At 46.9% G+C, this 16411-nt stretch overlaps 1 protein-coding gene across 1 annotated transcript; it reads right to left on the bottom strand.

The window, feature by feature from the left end:
- Positions 1-946: 946 nt before the first annotated feature.
- MGP (matrix Gla protein) lies at positions 947-7990 on the bottom strand. The gene is made up of 5 exons (XM_006125880.4): positions 7913-7990; positions 5315-5455; positions 4318-4353; positions 2597-2669; positions 947-1325 (listed from the first exon to the last, which is right to left on the bottom strand). Exons 2-5 carry the CDS (start codon positions 5373-5375, stop codon positions 1181-1183), a joined length of 315 nt encoding a protein of 104 aa, XP_006125942.1. The 5' UTR covers positions 5376-5455; positions 7913-7990; the 3' UTR covers positions 947-1180.
- Positions 7991-16411: the final 8421 nt, after the last annotated feature.

Genomic DNA, 16411 nt, shown 5'->3' with positions numbered 1-16411 from the left:
AGCCGTGGTCACCAACCAGTAGATCGCAATCTACCGGTAGATCTCAGAGGCTCTAAGAGTAGCTCTTGAGCCCTGTCTGAACTGCGTGCCTGCACAGTACATTTACGTTAGATGTCCTCATTTGAGGAGCAGCTACTCACCGAGCAACAACACAGGTGAGTAGCTGCGAGGAATGGTGGGAGCTGGGAGGTCAGGAGGGCTGAAATACCCCAGCAAGCTGACTTTGGCTTTCAGCTGAAAGAGGCTGCCCCCGCTCCAGCTGATCGGAGGCTTCTCCTCTGCGCCTGCCCACGTGGAGCTTAGTGCACCCAGGCTGAGCACCATGGCCAGCTGGCCAGGCAGCCACTTCTCTTCCATCCAGCCTGGCTGCCCTGCGCTCAGCCCAGGGAGGCTGCATCTTGCTCCAGCTGTGCTGGAGCAAGCTTCCCAGGCTGAGCGCAGGATCACAGATGCCCATCTGATGGACTGTATAAGACTAGCAATCTCAGACTACAACCCAGACTTCAAGACACTGGCAAATACTGTTCAGTCACAGGTGTCACACTGAGACTTTGTTATTGGAAGAAAAAATATATAATTCTCAATACTTGATTTATTGATTTTAGATTTACAAAATAGCAGAGAACAAAATGTATCATTGTAAATGCTTCATTTGACATTTAAATAGCATGAATTAAAAACAGACCATTTATTTCATAACTATAAACATGTTATTTTAATTTTATATATTGCATAATTTAAAAATAAACTGTTTAACAGAGTGTATAAGGGCTGGGGATAGCAAGTGATGGACAGGAGAATAGAGAGGGCAGGGCTTCAAGGAAGGGGCGGGGCTTCAAGGAAGGGGTGGGGTGGTAGATCTTCACCTGTTCTGAGACTTAAAAAGTGATCTTGGGTGTAAAAACGTTGGAGACATCTCCAAAGAAAAACTCAGGAGTCACAAAGAAACAGTATCAAACTGGCAGTTTATTGTGTAATAAACACCCACATCCTGGCGCCTGTCCAACCTCATCTACATCGCCATTAGACTAATTAACACAAAATCTAGGAATCCTCAGCTACAGGGGAGTGAAGCAGTGGGCAGGATAACATACAGTGAACAAGCAACTTAATAAGTTTCAGAGACTTTGCTCCATCTAGGTACAGAACCCGGGCTCCAGGCTCCGGGAATGGGAACTTGTCACTCAAATTTGCTCCTCCGCTGCCCAAAGAAGCGCTTGTAGGCAGCAGGGTAGCCATAGAACATGGCGTAGCGCTCACAGGGGTTATAGTCCTCGCAGATCTCTCGCTGGCGTTCCTGGGGGCTCTTGTTACGTTCTCTGATCCTGTATATGCAAGGAAGGTGAAGGGGACAAGAGAGAGAGTTATTATTTTAAACTCTGCTGTTGGTAGCCAGGTCCTCTTGCCCCACCTCTTCCCCTCCCCTCCCCCCTTGCCTCTGTAGTTCTTTCAGCTCTCCTTGGTTCTGCCAAGGCAATAACTCTGCACCTAGCCCTTTCCCAAGTGCCATTCACCGCAAATGGAAACTGTACATTCTTTTGTTGGAGGAGTGGGTCTTACTTCCCCAGTAGCTCAAACTGCTGCCTTCAGATCTTTCATGTTGCCTGGGATAGGGAAAGAAGTGGGAACATCCCACAAAGCGATCATCTAGCCCTCTCATTGGGGGACATGTGAACTCATCACCTTCTTTAGAAAAATAAGCTCAGAGGGCTAACCTTTTTACAATGAACTTTGTTTATGTTATTTATTTGAGATAACAACATAGAAATCTCATTACAAGGGTGCCTCCTTCCTGTCTGATCCAGGGGCAGACACATCCAGAGTCAGGAAAACTATTCCCATTTCTGATGCCAACACAAACCATTGGGGAAAAAGGCTTGCCTTGGGAAAATCCTGCAGCTGATGCTGATCTCTGCTCACTCCAGAGTAGCTACACTGAAATCAGTGGAGTTATTCTAGGCTGACTGCCATGTAAAAGGTCTGAGCTAAGGCCTTCGAGTCTCTATTATACAGAACAGTGCTCTTCAGCTCTGGGTTTCTCTCTTCTTCTCTTTCAGGACTCACCCTCAACCCATTTCTGTCAGTTTTAGGAATTACTATGCCCACCTCTCCATCACTGTAGTATCTGGGCACCTCATACTCTTATCCTCTCCACACTTCCATGAGGTAGGGAAGTGTTGTTATGGGAATTTGAGGCACAGAGAGGCTCACTGAATTTACACAAGTCTGTGGTGGATCATGGAATGAGCCTGTGTCTCCCCAAGGACTAGACTGGTATCTAACTGTTGGGTCATCCTTCCTGTCAGGATTTACACTAGTGATTTCCCCACTGTTCTCTAGCACTCAGGCTGACTAGTTTATGCCCAATGGGCACAGAGAAGAGCTCCCATGCTAAGAACACTCCTTATTAATCTCCCTCTTTCTTCAATTAGTTTTGGATTCCCCACGGGGATCCTCAATCTGAGAGAGGAACTCCACGTCCAAGCCAATAGCATGGGTCTCCCTCAATGGCATCAAAACTTGAACTTGCTTAGGAGAGATCTTTATCTCCCCCCATTTCCCTCTATCTGTGTCCTAAGACCCTATGAAAACATACCTCTCCTGCACAAAGTTTCGTCTCTGCTGAGCGTTCATGAAGTTGTTGGCATTTCGTCTGTTAATGAAGGGATCTGATGAGGTGAGAGAGTATTTATTTATTTGTCATGAATGTGTAGTTGAAATGAAGCTCACCAACTGCTTACAACAAACCCTGGACCCCATTAACCTCCTATTTCTACTAGCTGCCTGTATGACAAAGTCCAGAACACGACCAGCCTCTCATTGTCATGGGTGTCCCCTGTTCCACTAGCCTGGCATTCTCACCAGTCTCCTACTCTTCATGACTTCATGCTCTCTGAAGCCTGCTACTCGCATTCCATACATTCAGGATGGAAAAGGTCATGCTGCTCAGCCAGGCTCCACTGCTTGTTTCTTCCACTGCATTCTCCAGATCAACTTTAAATAACCCATCAATGAGGCTTCCCTCATTTCTCTAGTGAGATCATTCCGCACTCTAACAGATCCATAACCTGATCTTTTTCCTTAATATTCAGCTTAAATTGCTCACGGTCTGCTATCATCTCATTGAGCCACACTAAATGGCTTCTCCTCATCTCTCTTTATGGTGTTTACATTTGTCAGATACTGATCCGTGATTATCCTGTTTCCCTGGGCTGTCAGGATATAGATTAACTACATGTCTCAAGGACTCTCTAGTGCTGTGGTGTCCAACATGCTAGCTAGTAGCCACTTGTGGCTATTTGGCCTGTTGAGTGTGGCTAGTTGGCTTGAATAATGTGGCTAGTTCACTATAGCATATTCAGAATAATGTGGCTAGTTTGTTAAGTGGCTACTCCTTCAGAACTGGTTGGACACCACGAGCCCTGATGCCAAGAAAACAAATCCTGTTGCTGTTTGATGCCTCTGTAGATATAGCCCAGTTATAGAAACTCTTTTCAATTTTTTTGCTGCCATTTAATATTACAGGATTATATTCCGTTTTTGGATCCCTCTGACCTAAACTCTCCTTTGTAATGTCCTGCTTTTTACATGTCTCCCTGCTACTGATAATCTATATTTTGAATTATTTTTCCCCAAAATGTACTAACTTGTATTTGTCCAAGTTATATTTCTTTAAAAAATAAAAATGTTACCCATCTATATTTTGAACTTGCTCAGATTGCTCTTTATTATTATTCCTTCCTCAAATTTATCATCCTCTTTAAATTGAGCCAACATGCTGTTTACTTCTTTTTCCAGATGAGTAATAGCTCCACATGCCTGCCAATCTCAGCTGCTTCTTGTACTGAAGAGGGAAAGGCAGCAGGGCATGAGTTCTCTTACAGCAAGCATCTCATTAGTGGTTTAATACCAGATGTGGCGTATCTCTGCAGCACCTCTTAGGCAGCTCTTCCCAAAGCACTTTGCTGTTTATCAGTAGCATTTTCTGAGACCCTTTCCTGGGCATGTCAGTGATCAAAGCTAGTCTCAGTTAGCTTTCAGGTAAGATTCTGTAAGACATTCTGTCAAATGCTTTCCTGGAGTCAATGTGCATTTTATCTTTTTTTGCTCCCCCTTTCAGTCATCCTGAAATTCCGTCGCTACAGAAATCCAATTTGTCTGGAGGGATTTATTCTCCCTTTTCCAATTTCCACCAATCCCCCCACTCTCATGCAGCCCAGTCTCAGCTGAACCCCTAGCAGAGGGTAAAGACAATTGAGTACAGGGATCCCTCAGTTCCCCCTCTAATTTAAATAAATGAGTAAAATTGTCTCTTACCAAAAATCTCATGGGATTCCATACTCTCGTGGGATTCTGGAGAAAGAAGAGGAAAACGTTGAGTGAGGCACTACAGTTTAGGAATCTCAGAATTTTTCACTCATCATTAATAAATGGCAGGGAAGAGAGACTGAGTTGTCTTATTTAAAAAACAAAGCAAGGAAGGGAATATGCCATCTAGAGGAGGATTGCACCAGTGGGTTCTATCCAGGGCTGTGCCATCTGCTCCTTTATGTATCCCTCTGTATATGGGTATAACACCACTTCACAGTGGGGCAGCCTGCTTCATTAGTGAATTTGCATTTGTAAAGCCCTTTGAGATCCTTCCATGAAAAATGCTATAGAAGTCAACAATATCACCGTGTGTGCATGTTTCAATGCAAGGTCAGATCCCTCCATTAGTATGAATGTACTATTAGAGAAAACAGGAGAGCTATTACATAAGGAGACAGGAAAGTTTGGAGGAGATATCTCGCTCACCATTAACAAATACAACAGGATGACAACCCAGGGATAGTTCAGAGAGTCACCTTCTTATAGGAAATAAGGCGTGGGATCTATACGAGGAATGCCCCTTACCAGATCTTGCATCACTTAGCTATGCAAGCAGCACCTAGGATCTCCCCTCCAGTGCATCCACAAGTTGTGTTGATCAAGGAAGGCCTAATCAGATCCCTTCCATCTCCTCTGCCTATGATCCACACAGACTGGGATTGCCAGAGATGTGGGGATAGTTTGCAATCATGAGGGACTGGGTAAAGAGGAAGGATCCAAAGTGCAGGCATCTCTAGACTAGAGGCAGATTAGGTGACTGAGCTCTGGAGGAGAGGCAGAGTGGTCTGACACTTTGGTAGAGGGAGTTCTGGGGTAGAGGATGGGCAAAAAGACAGCAACAGAGAAGAGGAGATAAACATCAAAGTAAAACATCTCGACAGACCAGGGGGTATCAGTGACCAGCGGCCACTCCAAACAAGTTCCAAGAAAAGAGGTCACCTACCATAGCAGAAAGCTGCAGCCATCAAAACAGCCAGGAGCGCGAGAAGGATGAGGGTCCGCATTGTGAGGGAGTTGTTCTCTCTTGCACTTTCTCACTCTCTGACTGTCTTTCCACTCAGGGCAGAGGGAAATTCTGGGCAGGCTGCAAAGTTAGCAGTGGAGTGTTTATTATGAAAGCAGCAGCTGGGAGGAGAGGAATCAGAGGAAGCCTGGGGAAAGTAGAGCCTGGCTGCTTCTTGCCTTCTATGGAACTGTTACAAAACACCCTCTATAAACAGGTCTAATCTGCCTTTGACGGTAAGGCAGGCACGCTCCCTTTCCCACCCTTGCTTAGGGGGAGGGTGCTGGAGTTCAAAGGGAGGTGAGCTGTTAACACTGCATGTCCAGAAATGCTGAGCTATCTGAGTGTAATTCCAGACATGGAGGGGGACCACACATGTTTGTCTCCCTAATTCCTTCACTGATCTCCCCGCTTTGCCATCACCACCCTTGGTCTTGACACACCAAGCCTGTACTGTCTGTCAGCTCCATAGCTGGAAGGAATGGGACCAACCCCCTGCTTCCTGGTGAGATGGGGAAACTTGAGCTCAAATGCTCCATCCTTGGCTTCCTCTCAGTCTGATCCCTAATATGCCCCAGTTCGGCTCTGGTTGCCTCCATCTGCCAGGGATAAGAGAGGTGTTCAGCCTGGTTATTTCCCTGTTCTCACCCTACTGTGCCCTGTCTTCATGGCACTCAGAGTCTTGACAGGATCCCATCTGCTGGGATCACTGTTAGTTCACATTTATGCTGCAGTAGCCCCAGAAACCTACCTCTATGTTTCTTCTCTGAGACCTCAGGCAAATGCTGCTCCCTAAGTAGAATGAGGCCAGGCCACCTCTTCTTGGGCGAATGATGAATCCTTCACTCTGAGCGGCTGACTCTTGGAACAAGATCTGGTGCTAACACTCTCCCCTGACATACAGGGACCCAAGTTCAGCCAAAATCCATTGCTCTGCAGGCCAGCAGGAGCCAGAAGACCTGCAGAGTCTGCCCCAGTGATCTAGCCAAAGTACTCTGGCTTGCTATGTGGGAAACTCTAGTCCAGCTTCTGACACCGGTTTCTCAGGCTGGTTGGCCCGGGGGAGGGGGGAGATGTGAACTGTTGTCTCTAGCCTCCTAGCTGCCAGCTCAAAGAAAAGCGATCTAGGATCAATGGTTTCACTTACACCACATGTGAAGCCACAGCCAAAGCAGCGTGTGTGAGTGCAGGGCACACTGAGCAGTGTCTGTGTCTGAGTGGTAAGAGGCTGTTCCAGCCAAATGAAGTTCACTGAGGACGGGTGACATAGCGCCCCATGCCAGCCAGTGGCATGCAGATTTTTCCAGCAGTCTGGAGCTGTCACACAGCCTGGGCACAGATCCAGCTCAGTTCATGCCCTGAGGCCAGCGAGACAGATGCTCTGTAGCCAGCGTTATACTTTGCCATTGTGGTTACACGTGTACAATCATCTCCTGGAGGATTCACACTCTGCAGGGACCCTAGAATGCACCAGAATTTTGTCCGGAACCAAATGATTCCCTCCCAGGCTGAGCCTTGAACCTGTGAAAGGACCAGATTATCCTGGGCTTTGCCAGTATCTCTACCAATGCCAGGAAATAGTTGACTCCAAACTCACAGTTCCTCCCTGCCTCACACACACTCCTCCTGCTCCTCCCAGCACCTCCTGGATTTGAGAGCAGTGGTCTGCTTTTTTTAAGGGAGCTTATAGGCCTGGGTAAGGAACTGTTGCATTCCATGCAGTTCAAGGGCTTTTACAGAATGTGGACTTTATGGGCTTAAACCGTGGTTGCTCCAGCAGCTTGTGGGAAGGCTGCCGTGAGAGAGATAAGGAGTGAGCCTGGAGAGGCAGAGATTGGAACACAGAGAGGGAGATGCTGGAAAGATATACAGAGAAATGTACTGGTGATGGGGGTCGCACAGTGCTAACCAACTCCTCTCCATGTACCTGTCCTGTCCTCCAGCGCTGAGTCCTCATGGTCACTGTTCCAGCCCCCAGAATGCCTGTGGCATCACACACTGCCACCACAGAAGTGAGGCCATGTCATGAACAGGCCTTAGCCCAAACACTTCACTTTTACCCACAAGCAGACATTGTTGGAAGGCAAATTAACCACCCTTCTACGCTGTCCTCAGGGGACTGCCTGTGCTGTTGCTGTGGGAACTTCATTGCAGAGTCCCTGGCTACCTACCACCAGGCTCCTAACACACTCACATCCCTCCCTGGGGGGTACGGACCACCCTGCCAGGGGAAGCCAGCAAGACTCACACCGCATGGAGCACACCCAGATCAACACTTGACTCCCAGCCCTTGTCAACTAACAGTATCTTCTGGTGTGCAGTAGTCACAGAAAAGGAGCTAAGATTAACTGCCTGCAAACTACGGAAATTTCTGCAGTCCCTGGGAACAGGGTATCGCAGCACAGGCAGCCCTGGCGCCCTTGTCACGGTGGATGAAATAATAATAATACATTCCACAGCGTCTCTCTAACATTTTACTGCTGCACAGCACTGCACAGACATTAATAACTAACTCCAGGGAGATCTCTGCATACTCACTCTGGACTTGCTTCCTCTTCAGTCTGCAGCTCTTGTCTCAGGGGGAGTTCTCCCAGTGTCCTGTAGCATTAACTGGAGACAAGGGGGCCTTTTTATTTATTATCAGTGATCAGTGACTCCTCCTCTCTTCTGTCGCCCCCGCTGGATCCACCCTCCACCCCCAGGCTCCCACTTTCTCTGCCAAAACACCTTCTGCCCTCACTCAGGAAACCAGAAACCTCAGGAAATTGAGCCAGGAGAGAGTGGGGGAGCCAGAGTGGATGCCAGTGGCTAATGGGGTCAAGGCTGCGTCTAGAGCAAGCTATCTGGGTCCAAGCCATTAACCAGCCGTGGGCAGAAGGACCCTAAATGGAGGTCTAGTCCCTTTCCTTGAAGGCTGAAATCATGTCCTCCTCACTAAGTCTTCCCATAATCATGCACTGAGTCAGAACCACTCTCAGCAGAGCTGGTCAACAGGAACACCTGCAATGCATTGTGGGTTAAGGTCAGAGGCTCCCCTCTCCCACGTCTGATCCCCTCGCACCTCCTTCACTATTGGCTGGAGTCCCTTCTAAGTGGCACATTAAAGTGAGAGAAAAAAGATTAGGTGATTTGAGCTCTCTGCCTTGGAGGGGCCTCAAACAATTATTTTCTTTTTCCTCCAATAGCAAATAGATGTCTCAGATGAAGTGAGAAGCACAGCATTGACAGAGCCAGCTCAGAAAAGCTGGAACTGTCTGGGAGCTGGTCGCGGCTGAAGGTGGCAGCTTCTAAATGAGCTATTAGTGGGATTAAAGAAAATCTATTACATGCACTAAGGAAACAGCTAAAAACCTTTTAACTTCCCATTTACAAAGAAAGATCAAACTTAGTCCAATCTGTAAAGTCTCAGAGGGGTAGCCATGTTAGTCTGTAAGGGTATGTCTACACTACAGTGTTATTTTGAAATATCAAATTTCAAAATAGTTATTTTGAAATATCTTACACAAAATGCATTTCAAAATAGCTTTTTGCTATTTCAAAATAGTGCATCCACACTGATTGGATGCTGAATCGCATTTAAGGCCAGCCGGAAGTGGTTCCGGCAGGGCATCAGGTCAGAAGTCACATTGTGGCCAGAGTGGCACCTGGGAAAGGCTGGAGGCCCCCTATTTCAAAATAAGAATCTACACAGTGCTTATTTCGAAATAGCAATTTCAAAATTGGCGCTATTCCTCGTGGATTGAGGTTTACCAATTTTGAAATAAGCCCTCCGCTATTTTGAATTAATTTTGAAATAGCAGTTGGCTCGTGTAGATGCTAGGAAAGTTATTTCGAAGTAATGGCTGTTATTTCTAAATAACTTTGCTGTGTAGACATACTCTAACTGAAAAAACTGAAAAAACAACAAATCGTCTTGCAGCACCTTAGAGACTAACAAATCATGTAGATGGTATCATGCACTTTCGTGGGCACAACCCACTTCTTCAGATGAATGAAGTAAGGGGTCTGGGGTACAAATGAATAGTGGAGAAAGAGAGGGGATGGGGAGGGAAAGTAAAGGGAAAAAATAAGAAAAAATATTGTCAATTAGAGTGTGCATGTTACACGAGGCTAATAGACTTGTCTGTACATTCCCAGTGCTTAGCTTTTTATGTCATTAGGGTGTGGAATGTAGTGGCCCATGCAGCTCAGGTCTTTGTTCAAACCTTGATTATAGGTGTCAAACTTGTAAATTAAACCAAGTTCTGCAGCTTTTCTCTCCAGCTGGTCTTTGAAATTGCTTTGTAATAGTCATTTTTAGATCCATTAGTGAGCACCTGGGCAAGTTAAAATGTTCCTTAACAAAATGCAGGACAATGTAGCACTTTAAAGACTAACAAGATGGTTTATTAGATGATGAGCTTTCGTGGGCCAGACCCACTTCCTTTTTGATCTGAGGAAGTGGGTCTGGCCCACGAAAGCTCATCATCTAATAAACCATCTTGTTAGTCTTTAAAGTGCTACATTGTCCTGCATTTTGCTTCAGCTACCCCAGACTAACACGGCTACATTTCTATCACTGTTCCTTAACAGGCATTACTGGCACTAGATGGCATAGATCATATTGGTGGATGTGCAGTTGTATGAGCCTTTGATGTGGTGACTGACATGGTGAGGTCCTGTGAAGATGTTACTTGTAGAGATATGTGGACAGAGCTGGCACCGGGGTTGATTGCAGGGCTAGATTCCTGGTAAATATGATGGAAGTGTGCTGCATGGTTGCTGGAAAGAATTTGTTTCAGTTTGAGGGGTTGTCTGTAGGTGAAGATTGGCCTGTCCCCCAAGGCTGTGAGAGTGAGGGGTCATTTTCCAGGATAGGTTGTAGATGGTTAATGATGCCCTGGAGGGGTTTAAGTTGGGAGCTGTAAGTGATGACAAGTGGTGTTCTGTGGTTTTCTAACGTAATACTCGGTCACGGAATAAAAACTGCAATGTAACTTGAGTTAAGGAACCAGCAAAAAATAAACTATATGGGGGCTCCCCAGTTTATTGCAGAAGATATGACTTCTTGCTGGCTAGCCAACTGGCATGATCCACTGCTCAGTACACATCTCCACATCTCCCCTGCCCAGTACACAGACTATTACAGCCCTCTATCTTCCCCCGCCCCACATTACAGAGAATGGCTCATTAGCTCAAGATGTAGTGCGCAACTCATGCTTTTAGCTTGGGAGGCCTCTCATGTGTCAGCCAAATGGCAGCTGTCACATATGTTTCTAGTGCAAACACCTCACGGCCCACACAGCCCAGGCTCAGCATCTTGAGGCCAGAATTCCTGAGCTGGAGAAGGGGGAGAGAGGCAGTTATTCACAGAGACAGCTTGGAGCTGCAGCAAGGCCCAGGGATCTTGCCCACATATTCTTCTAGGGCTGTTCCTTGCAATAATAGGGCAGAGCAATGTGCTCCCCTCCCCTTTCCCCCAGTGCACTAGGGCCATTCCACAGGCCAGCACAGAGGAAAGGAAGGCATGGCCTCACCTGCTACCCAGGGCAGGCATGGAGAGCTAGGCAGAGACTCACTTTCCCCAATGCAAATTTATTGGCTAGCAATTTTCTGCATAACTTCCAGGCTTTAGAACAGGGCCCCATTCAGTTTCGTGCTAGTGGACAGCAGATGACTCACTTCCTACTGTCCAAAGACAAGAGAAGCACATCTATACTCATCCTGCTGGATGCCCCAGTGGGACATAAATCTCAAAACACAGCTGCTCCCAATCCAAGAGCCTGTGAAGGTTCAATGAAACATCCTGAGATGACTCACATCTCGTTCCTGGACCAAACCTATGGGATGGTTATGGGCCACTCTTCCTCCTGTGATGTTCAATCCTCTCCCCATGGCCATCGACATCACAAGGAAATAAGAGGGATAGCTCATAAGATAACCAAATAGGCCAAACACCCCTCAGATCAACCTCTCCTCTACCTGAAACGTAAATAGCACCATCTCCCTTGAAATCAAGCTGAAATCAGTAGCTGGATGAAGAGCAACTGGCTAAATCCGAAGCCAGGGTATGACTAAGTGATGCTGTCAGGACATGGAAAGTGCTTTGAGGAACTGCCTTCAGTTCATTCAGTTGTTTTGCAGTCATGGGATTCTTTTGCATTTTGTCTCTGCTGTTGGGTACCCAAATAGCATGTGATGGGTACCAAACACAGGAGTCCTCTTGTTTAGTAACACAGGTAATCAGGAACACATCACTTCATTGCTTCATTTCCTGCAGCATCTCTCAATTGAATTCAGAGGCCAGCTTATGCTTTTTATCCTACTATCAAGAGCTCTCCATGAGATGGGCTGTAGCTGCCTGAGAGAGCAACTCTATAACCCCGACTTCCCACAATAGCTTCGATAAATTGAAACAATAAAACTGTTGACCAATGGTGGGGGAAACAGTCAAGGACAGAGGTGGCAGACCTTCCACAGGAGCTGGCCTAGGCTGGGAAACTCCCTATATAAAGTGATAAGAATGCCCCTGGACTTCACCATATTCAGAACTAAGTGCAAACTTAATCACTGTACTGTACTTGGTTATCCCTTTATGAGCTCTTCACCGCACACACCCAGGCTAATTTATCAAGCTATTTCTTCTAGAGCTTGGGAAGGAAGAAAGGAAGGAAGGAAGAGAAGATTGCTTAGGTTATTTTTATTTTAATACTTGGCTAGGACTCACACACTATGGCGTGGGCATCCATATGAGTAACTAGACTGAACTCGTACTTCAAGCAATACATAAAAATTAGGTAAAAAAAATAATAAAATCAAGACTTTCACTGTAAAAACACAGGATGCTGCTGAGCCTACCTCCTATGAGACAGCAAAATAGAATTCCTCCCTCCTCTGCACTTCCCTTCCCACCTCCTGCCACTCAAGTTGTGTAATGTCATGATCTGACTCATTTTATGGAGCCAGATGAGTTTTATCCAGTCTAGTTTCTTGTCCAGACTTGCAGAGAGATAAGAAAGCGACTGTGATCTCATTCTGTTCAAAGCCAGCATCTGCTGGATAAAGAGAACCACATTGGTTGCTTTGGACCAAAGAATTTAAATAGGTTTTTAGATCCAGAATCTACAGTTTTGTTGGAATGCAAAATTGGATTGAATCTGTTATAAAAAAAACCCACCCTATTTTGTCTATCTGGAGTGGAACTACTTGTGGCCTACCATCTCGGTATATGCCATACACACATTTTACCCTGAGGGGCTGAGGTGCAGGGCTGACTCACGTCCTATGCCACCTCTGAAAAGCCCTTCCCCCTAAAAATTTTTTCATTCATAAAGAAATGAGATTTGCTGCACCAGTTCAGATCAAGTCTTTTTTTTGTCTCTGTTTGCAGCTAGTTCCTTCAGGAAAGCTGCGGGGGGGGGGGGGGGGGGGGAGAGGGGGAAGGGGGCATAATATACCCAGGCTATTGCTCAATGCTGTATGGGGGAGTAGGAAACAAATCATTATATCCTGAAGCATGAGATTGGATTACTGTTATCTTCATATGCATAACTACACATGGTATTAATGCCCATAACATTCAGTTCTAGCCAAAGTATTTGACCTGATGAACTCCAGTGATAGTGAATTTCACAAGCTAGCAACATGCTCTTTGAAGAAGTATTTATTATGATTATTATTTTGTAGTAAATTTACCAGTTGTCATTTTTATCTTGTTCTCATAAAATGTGAGAGGATGAAAAAGTATGAGGGTCTGATCAGTTTTCACTACACAGCTATGCACTATTTCTTCCTCCTGCCATGAGAATGGAGTCCACGGCTAACTATGCCACTGGCGAAAGCTCCTTTCGCTATGGGTACATCTAAACTACATGGCTCCATCGATGGAGCCATGTAGATTAGTGTACTCGAAAAAGGGAAATGAAGCGTCGATTTAAATAATCGCCGCTTCATTTACATCAAAATGGCTGCCGCACTGTGCCGATCAGCTGTTTGGTGGCACAGCATGGTAGTCTGGATGCTCCATGGTCGACAAGGGCTTCCCTTGTCAACCGCCCCGGTAAACCTCATTCCACGAGGCATAACAGGGAGGTTGACAAGGGCTTCCCTTGTCGACCGCGGAGTATCGAGATTACCGCGCTGTGCCGCCAGACAGCTGATCGGCACAGCGCGGCAGCCATTTTGATGTAAATGAAGTGGTGGTTATTTAAATTGCTGCTTCATTTCCCTATGTCTAGAAACCTAATCTATATGGCTCCGTTGACGGAGCCATGTAGTCTAGACATACCCTAACAATCCTAATGTTGTGTGAATGGGAAACAGAAAGGTGACCAATGGACTAATGGTTAATTTTACTCCAAATCCCTGGTATATAATGAGTCTCCTCACAAAACTATCTCAGGGTATGTCTACACTACAGCGCTAGTTCGAACTAACTTAGTTCGAATTAGTTAATTCGAACTAAGCTAGTTCGAACTAACGCGTCTAGAACTAAAAACTAGTTCGAACTAGCGTTTTGCTAGTTCGAACTAGCAAGTCCACATTGAGTGGACTCTGAACAGGGCTTAAGGATGGCCGGAAGCAGTGCCGGCAGGGCATAAAAGGAGGACTTAGAGCATGGAGATGCTGTCTCAGGCTAGCCGAGGGCTGCGCTTAAAGGGTCCCGACCCCCACCCCGGACACACAGTTCTAAGGGGTGCCCCGCTTGCAAAGAAGTTCTGGCTTGGAGTGCCCTGAGTGCCCACACTGGGCACATCACACCACTCGGCCATCAGCCCACCTGCACTTGCCGCAGGCTGCCATCTGGGGAGAGGGAGTAATTGGGGGGCTGCAGGAGAACTTCCACCCCCAGAAGCCCGCAGAGCCAGCCCAGTCCTCCCCATCGGGGGCTCGTACCCCATTCCTCCCTCACCTCCTTCCACTTACCCTTCCTTAGCCCCCCTTCTTATTGATGTACAAAATAAAGATAACGTTTCTTCCAACATTGACTCTGTCTTTATTGAAAAAAAACTGGGGGAGACTGGGAAAAGGAGGTGGGAGAGGGGAAGAGAAAGGCTGGGAGAGGGGAGGGCAACTAACATGATCAGGGGTTGGGAACAGGTCCCATATGAAGAGAGGCTACAGAGACTGGGACTGTTCAGCTTAGAAAAGAGGAGACGGAGGAGGGACAGGATAGAGGTCTCTAAAAGCAGGGGTTGGGTGGAGAGGGTGCATTCAGAAAAGTTCTTCCTGAGTTCCCATAAAGAAGGACTAGAGGACACCAAAGGAAAGGAATGGGTAGCAGGCTTGAAACTAGTAAGAGAAAGTTGTTGTTCTTGACAAAGCAAATAGTTAACCTGTGGAACTCCTTGCTGCAGGAGGCTGTGAAGGCTGGAACTAGAACAGAGTTTAAAGGGAAGTGAGATCAAGTCATGGAGGTTGGGTCCATGGAGTCCTATTAGCCAGAGGGTAGGAGTGGTGTCCCTGCCCAAAGTTTGTGGAAGGCTGGAGAGGGATGGCACGAGACAAATGGCTTGGTCATTGTCTTCGGTCCATCCCCTCCAGGGTCCCTAGGGTTGGCCGCTGTTGGCAGACAGGCTACTGGGCTAGATGGACCTTTGGTCTGACCCAGTACGGCCATTGTAAGCTCAGGGCTCAGTGTCGGGGGTCTCAGTGGACCCCCTTGATTTTCATGCACACCTGGTTCTGGGTGGCCAGGCTGGCAGCTCTCCTGCCCTAGACGGCCACTTTCCTGTGCCTAGTGCGGAGATCGTGGACGAGGTCCACGATGTCCGCACTAGCCCAGGAAGGTGCCCGCCTCTTGCGGTCCAGGGCAAACTCCCGGGAGCCGCCAGCCTGGTCCCGGCAAGAGGGGGTGGGCTGGGGGGCATCGGGTGGGTGGCTCTGTGCCGTGCCAGGTGCAGGGTCTGCTAGCTGGGTGCTGGCAGGCTTGCACCTGGCACGGGCACCGTAGCCAGCCCGTGCCCCTTTAAGGGGTCCGGGGCCGGGAGGGGGGCATAGAGTTTCCCTGGTGTTGGCCAGAGTGGCCACCAGGGAAACCTGGGAAGGGCTAGCCTCCCACTAGTTCGAACTAAAGGGCTACGCAGCCCTTAGTTCGAACTAGCTAGTTCGAACTAGGCGTTAGTCCTCGTAAAATGAGGTTTACCTAGTTCGAACTAAGCGCTCCGCTAGTTCGATTCAAATTCGAACTAGCGGAGCGCTAGTGTAGTGCCTATTAAAGTTAGTTCGAACTAACATCCGTTAGTTCGAACTAACTTTGTAGTGTAGACATACCCCCACATAGCTCTTCAGAGTTTGTACTTGCTCTTGTAGTGGGGAAATTCTTTCATCTTGGAGGCTGATCTCTGCACAGCTCTAATGTGGAGTCCATTGGTGGAGCACTGAGAGAAAACCCATGACAGAATAAACACGGAGAGTGAAGGAATGGATGCTGAGCTACGTGAAGAGATCGAGTCCATATATGTCACCCTCTTGGGACTCAATTGATTTGGGGTACATGGATGATACTCTCCAGAATCCATAAGGTTTCAATACTTATTGTCTCATTCTGACGTATGCATAAACCCCTGAGTCCATGTCTCCACTGGGAGAGTGGGCATGCTGGGCTAGAAACACGTGTTGGTTAACTCGCTACTATATAGGATTAGCACCTAGAGCACACAAGCACAAGTTAAATTTACAAATGTATTAGCTGGTCATAGTTAAGCCAAGGTTAGAACACATTTTCTAGCACAGTGCACTTCCCCAGTGTAGACAAGGCCTTAGAAATGAGTGTGCTATATTTAAATCAGATTTCTACTCTTTTTAAAACACATTTATACCACTCAGAAACTTTTAGAATCTGCTCATTGCTTGGGTATTTTCTGTCTGACTTAGACTGTAAACTCCTACAGGCAGATGTCATTTCTGACTGAATTGTTTTCCTTGTCGAACCTGCTCAAAGCACTCAGTAAATAACAGATAAGACATATTTATTCGATTTTTAAAAGACACCCATCAAGCAGTCATTGAGCATGTCTGCCTTGGAGACAGTCCCTATTGATCCTGCTCCTACCCTGC

Source organism: Pelodiscus sinensis, chromosome 1 (assembly GCF_049634645.1).
Source record: "Pelodiscus sinensis isolate JC-2024 chromosome 1, ASM4963464v1, whole genome shotgun sequence".
NCBI classification, from domain to species: domain Eukaryota; kingdom Metazoa; phylum Chordata; order Testudines; family Trionychidae; genus Pelodiscus; species Pelodiscus sinensis.
The sequence above is the reverse complement of the archived record's forward strand: the minus strand, read 5'-3'. Positions and strand labels throughout refer to the sequence as shown.